General features: G+C 45.4%; 1 protein-coding gene across 1 annotated transcript in view; it reads right to left on the bottom strand.

The window, feature by feature from the left end:
- CEP57 (centrosomal protein 57) overlaps positions 1-5,832 on the bottom strand; it is a 48,958-nt gene extending 43,126 nt beyond the window's left edge. Inside the window, exon 1 of the mRNA XM_061143768.1 lies at positions 5,283-5,832. Within this exon, the coding sequence (XP_060999751.1) occupies positions 5,283-5,711 (429 nt within the window). The 5' untranslated portion in view covers positions 5,712-5,832. The remainder of the gene's footprint in view (positions 1-5,282) is intronic.
- Positions 5,833-6,072: the final 240 nt, after the last annotated feature.

Genomic DNA, 6,072 nt, shown 5'->3' on the forward strand with positions numbered 1-6,072 from the left:
AGGTCTTTTGTTGTCTTATTTTATGAGCAGTTGTCTGTTAAGGTAAAGCGCTTTATAAATTCTGCTATAAATGCCAGGCTTATTTTTGATACGACAGTTAAAGTATCAAAGCACAGCCATTATACATTGATAAATTGTCAATTTTGTTTTGAGACATAGTGACTTCCAAATTAGACATTTTGATTTAAATGGTCAAGTTAAAAGAGTTACACTTTGATGTATAAAGCATTCCAGATATTCTTAAGAGTATTCTGGAAGCTGAGAATCCACTTAAAGCTGAGCTTAGCATATAAAAATATATGTTTTCCTATTAAAAACTCTATAGAACTTCTGTCCCCTGGAGAAGAAAATGGCAGCCCACTCCAGTATTTTTGCCTGGAAAAACCCACGGGTGGAGGAGCCCAGCAGGCTACAGTCCACGGGGTCGCAAAAAGTCGGACACAACTGAGCGACTTCACTTTCAAGATTTCTGTCCAGGTTACCTTAAAAGATTAAGGGTTGACCACACCCCAGTAACTACTTCGGCTAGATGGCCTTGGCAGACTTCAGTTCAAGTCAACATTTATAGGCGTTTTCCTTTCTCAGTCTCCAAAAAACGTTTTGAGAGTGGTGAAAAACACTTCTCTCCTAATTTTTTAAATTTTTTCTCCCAATTAAACTTAATTAATCACAACTCCTATATAATCTCAAAACCACAATCACAGAAAACCACAATCACAGAAAACTAACCAATCTAATCATATGGACCACAGCCTTGTCTAACTCAAAGAAACTATGAGCCATGCCATGTAGGGCCATCCAAGACAGGTCATGGTGGACAGTTCTGACAAAATGTCCACTGGAGGTCCACTGGAGAAGGGAACGGCAAACCACTTCAGTATTCTTGTCTTGAGAACCCCATGAACAGTATGAAAAGGCAAAAAGATAAGACACTGAAAGATGAACTCCCTAGGTTGGTAGGTGCCCAATATGCTACTGGAGATCAGTGGAGAAATAACTCCAGAAAGACGAAAGCCAAAGCAATAAAGAGATGGAGCCAAAGCAAAAACAACACACAGCTGTCGATGTGACAGGTGATGGAAGCAAGGTTCAAAGCTGTAAAGACCAATATAGCATAGGAACCTCGAATGTTGGGTCCATGAATCAAGGCAAATTGGAAGTGGTCAAACAGGAGATGGCAAGAGTGAACATCGACATTATAGGAATCAGAGAACTAAAATGGACTGGAATGGGTGAATTTAACTCAGATGACCATTATATCTACTACTGTGGGCAGGAATCCCTTAGAAGAAATGGAGTAGCCATCATACTCAACAAGAGAGTCTGAAATGCAGTACTTGGATGCAATATCAAAAACAACAGAATGATCTCTGTTTGTTTCCAAGGCAAACCATTCAATATCATGGTAATCCAAGTCTAAGCCCCGACCAGTAACACTGAAGAAGCTGAAGATGAACAGTTCAATGAAGACCTACAAGACCTTCTAGAACTAACACCCAAAAAAGATGTCCTTTTCATTACGGGGCACTGGAATACAGAAGTAGTAAATCAAGAGATACCTGGAGTAACACGCAAATTTGGCCTTGGAGTACAGAATGAAGCAGGGCAAAGGCTAATAGAGTTCTTCCAAGAGAATGCATTGGTAATAGCAAACACCCTCTTCCAATAACACAAGAGAAGGCTCTACACATGGACATCACCAGGTGGTCCATAACAAAATCAGACTGATTATATTCTTTGCAACTGAAGATGGAGAAGCTCTATACGGTTGGCAAAAACAAAACCAGGAGCTGACTGTGGCTCAGATCATGAACTCCTCAATGCCAAATTCAGACTTAAATTTGAAGAAAGTAGGGAAAACCACTAGACCATTCACGTATGACTTAAATCCCTTATGATTATATAGTGGAAGTGAGAAATAGATTTAAGGGACTAGATCTGATAGAATGCCTGATGAACAAGGACAGAGGTTCATGACATTGTACAGGAGACAGGGAGCAAGGCCATCCCCAAGAAAAAGGAATGGAAAAAAGCAAAATGGCCGTCTGAGGAGGCCTTACAAATAGCTGTGAAAAGAAGAGAAGCAAAAAGCAAAAAAGAAAAGGAAAGATATTCCCATCTGAATGCAGAGTTCCAAAGAATAGCAAGGAGAGATAAGAGAGCCTTCCTCAGTGATCAGTGCAAAGAAATAGAGGAAAACAACAGAATGGGAAAGACTAGAGATCTCTTCAAGAAAATCAGAGATACCAAGGGAACATTTCATACAAAGATGTGCTCAATAAAGGACAGAAATGGTATGAACCTAACAGAAGCAGAAGATATTAAGAAGTGGCAAGAATACATAGAACTGTACAAAAAAGATTTTCACGACCCACATAATCATGATGGTGTGATCACTCACCTAGAACCAGACATCCTAGAATGTGAAGTCAAGTGGGCCTGTGGAGGTGATGGAATTCCAGTTGAGCTATTTCAAATCCTAAAAGATGATGCTGTGAAAGTGCTGCACTCAATATGCCAGCAAATTTGGAAAACTCAGCAGTGGCCACAGGACTGGAAAGGTCAATTTTCATTCCAATCCCAAAGAAAGGCAATGCCAAAGAATGCTCAAACTACTGCACAATTGCACTCATCTCACACATTAGCAAAGTAATGCTCAAAATTCTCCAAGCCAGGCTTCAACAATACATGAACCGTGAACTTCCAGATGTTCAAGCTGGATTTAGAAAACGCAGAGGAACCAGAGATCAAATTGCCAACATCCACTGGATCATTGAAAAAGCAAGAGAGTTCCAGAAAAACATCTATTTCTGCTTTATTGACTATGCCAAAGCCTTTGACAGTGTGGATCACAATAAACTGTAGAAAATTCTGAAAGAGACGGGACTCCTGAGAAATCTGTATGCAGGTCAAGAAGCAATAGTGAGAACCGAACTTGGAACAACAGACTGGTTCCAAATAGGAAAAGGAGTACGTCAAGGTAGTATATTATCACCCTGCTTATTTAACTTACACGCAAAGTACATCATGAGAAATGCTGGGCAGGATGAAGCACAATCTGGAATCAAGATTGCCACGAGAAATATCAATAACCTCAGATATGCAGATGACACCACCCTCATGGCAGAAAGTGAAGAACTAAAGAGTCTCTTGATGAAAGTGAAAGAGGAGAGTGAAAAAGTTGGCTTAAAGCTAAACATTCAGAAAACTAAGATCATGGCATCTGGTCCCATCACCTCATGGTAAATAGATGGGGAAACAGTGACAGACTTTATTTTTGGGGGTCCAAAATCACTGCAGATGGTGACTGCAGCCATGAAATTAAAAGATGCTTACTCCTTGGCAGGAAAGTTATGACCAACCTAGAGAGCATATTAAAAAACAGAGACATTACTTTGCCCACAAAGGTCCATCTACTCAAGGCTATGATTTTTCCAGTGGTAATGTATGGATGTGAGTTGGACTATAAAGAAAGCTGAGCGTCGAGGAATTGATGCTTTTGAACTGTGGTGATGGAGATGACTCTTGAGAGTCCCTTGGACAGCAAGGAGATCCAACTTATCCATCCTACAATCAGTCCTGAGTGTTTATTGGAAGGACTGATGTTGAAGCTGAAATTTCAATACTTTGGCCACCTGATGCAAAGAGCTGACTCATCTGAAAAGACCCTCATGCTGGGAAAGATTGAAGGTGGGAGAAAAAGGGACAACAGTAGATGAGATGGTTGGATGGCATCACCGACTCAATGGACATGAGTTTTGGTGGACTCCAGGAGCTGGTGATGGGCAGGGAGGGCTGGTGTGCTGTAGTCCATGGGGTTGCAAACAGTCGGAAACTACTGAGCAACTGAACTGAACTGACTGATATAATCTCATCCATCAAGTTACACTTAATAGTCTAAGCTTGTCTTTCATCTTCCCTTTTACTGACTTAGATCCTGGATATCTCCAATTGTTACTTTCCTTCTTTCCTGTTAATCTTCTCTGACCTCTCCACACACTTGCTACCTTTATTGTGCTGAAACCTTGAATATCACTTCTGGCCTCAGTAAAACAAATGTTAGCAACAGTCACCAAAAGCTGAAACTGGGAAAAGGGAGTATTTTCGGTAAGGTGATACTGCTGTTACTGTCTCCCTATACTTCTTCCGATTAACTTCTATTAAACTTTACCCTAATATTTTCCCTCTTTTCTCATATTTTAACAATTCACCTAACCGAACTCTACCTTCACACTATCACTGCTCATTTCAAATTATTTAAAGTTTCCTGAAAGCACTTGTCTTGGCACATATTCCAAATTGCTGCGGTGCCTTTTTATCCTCCCTTTTCGGCTCCTGGGACAAGCACTTTCTAGTCCTTCACCACTCAGCTAGGTCCATCTCCCCTACCCCAAGAACTGCTAATCACTTTCACGTAGGTTTTTCTAGCAGAGTGGTATTTATCAAATCGTACTGTGTAACAACCTACTGTGTAGATTCTCTTTAGTGCTTTCTTCCTTAGCAGCAAGGATTCTCCCCTATCCATCTGTGTAATCCTAGAGCCTGTCTGTATGCCAGACACTCAGGTTTGCTCGTGAAGAGCTAACGGCTCCAACGTGAGCTTCTTCACATTCATTTACTGCCTATCTACTACCAATGCGAGGGGTCCCGCTCCAACAAAATACTAGTACCTCAACAGGCTAGCTATTCTTCTAGAGGCCAATACAGTAATTAAGATAAGCTCTCCCTGCTGATTTGCAACCTGGGGTCACCGTAATATGGTGGGAAGCAGGAAGAGCGCGCGCGCGCTCAGGGTAGGCTAAGCACAAATCGAAGTTACTGGGAGGGTGGGAGGAGGCACTGAAGGCAAAGAAATCGCAGAAGCACTCGACTGCGTATAATTCAACAGCCGCCAATCAAGTCGACGAACTAGAGCGCCCACCTGGTCTCGGACAGTTTCCAAGAGGGGCCGTTACACCCACGTGACCCGGGAACGCGGTTTTCGCGGGCCAAGGTGTAGGTGGCCATCCCTGCGAGTCCAGGCAACGTTCTGCAAGCCAGGGCGGCTACGCCGAAAGGTGACGGGGGCAGGCGGGGAGAGACAGACCTAGGCCGTCTCAATTGCAGGGTGCAGCCTCAAACGAAGCAGTGGGCGCCGAAGCAGCAACGGAGCCATCGAGGTGTCCCCCGCGGCTCCCCAGGACTGGGGAGACGCGAGACCGAGAGCGCTCTGAAAAGTGAGATAATGCACAGGGGGCGCTGGGACCGACCCAGGGTCTATTTGAAGGTCAACGGCTTCTTACCGAGAACTGAGAAGCCGAAGTCTCAGAGACCGATGCTGCCGCCATCTTCCAGCCCGCCCAGGGGACCTCCGCAGCCCCGGGACGCTCCGGGTTTGCGTGGCTGTTCTTCAAGATTCGCGAGCCGCCCGCCAGGGGCGACCCTGGGCCGAACCCCTGATGGAAGGGGCTAGGGTGCAGGTGCCGGGTCTGGAAACCCCTGCCACACACCCCCAGCGGGACGCCCACGCTCGGAGCGCACAAGGAAAGGACCACACGCCCTAACCGACGTCCTGACCAGCCAATCAAAAGAGCAGGCGTCTTCCGGTGGCGGGAGAACCCGCCTCTTCCCTCGGTGACGTCACAAGGTAGCTGGTCGCCGACGGAGCGCCGCCGGGACGCGGCGGGCGACCGGGCGGCGTTCCTGAGGGGCTTCTGCGCAGAGGCGGGCATTCTCAAGGGGGAAACCTGGGCGAGGGGTTATGGTGTCTCCAGTGGCGAGTGAGTTGAATGGGATAAAATAAAACCGAATTCGAAGCTCAAAACCCTCCATCACTTCCCTCGGGCTAAACGCCGGAGAGAGCTTGAGTTTGACCCGGGGACGCCTCTCCAGGTGAGGTACTTCCCTTTCGGCCAGTAACAAATAGGATAAGGAGGGGCCTAGAGATTTGGTCCAATGGAAGTCAAGGGGAGAAAAAAAAAAAAGAGTCGGGGCAGAGAGTAAACCTCTACAAACAACTGCCCAATTAGATTGGGGAGCTCCCACGCAAACCTGGGACTGGCTGCTGGAAATAGCCGCGACCGGGGCCTCGGG

This window comes from Dama dama, chromosome 1 (genome assembly GCF_033118175.1).
Source record: "Dama dama isolate Ldn47 chromosome 1, ASM3311817v1, whole genome shotgun sequence".
Classification (NCBI taxonomy): domain Eukaryota; kingdom Metazoa; phylum Chordata; class Mammalia; order Artiodactyla; family Cervidae; genus Dama; species Dama dama.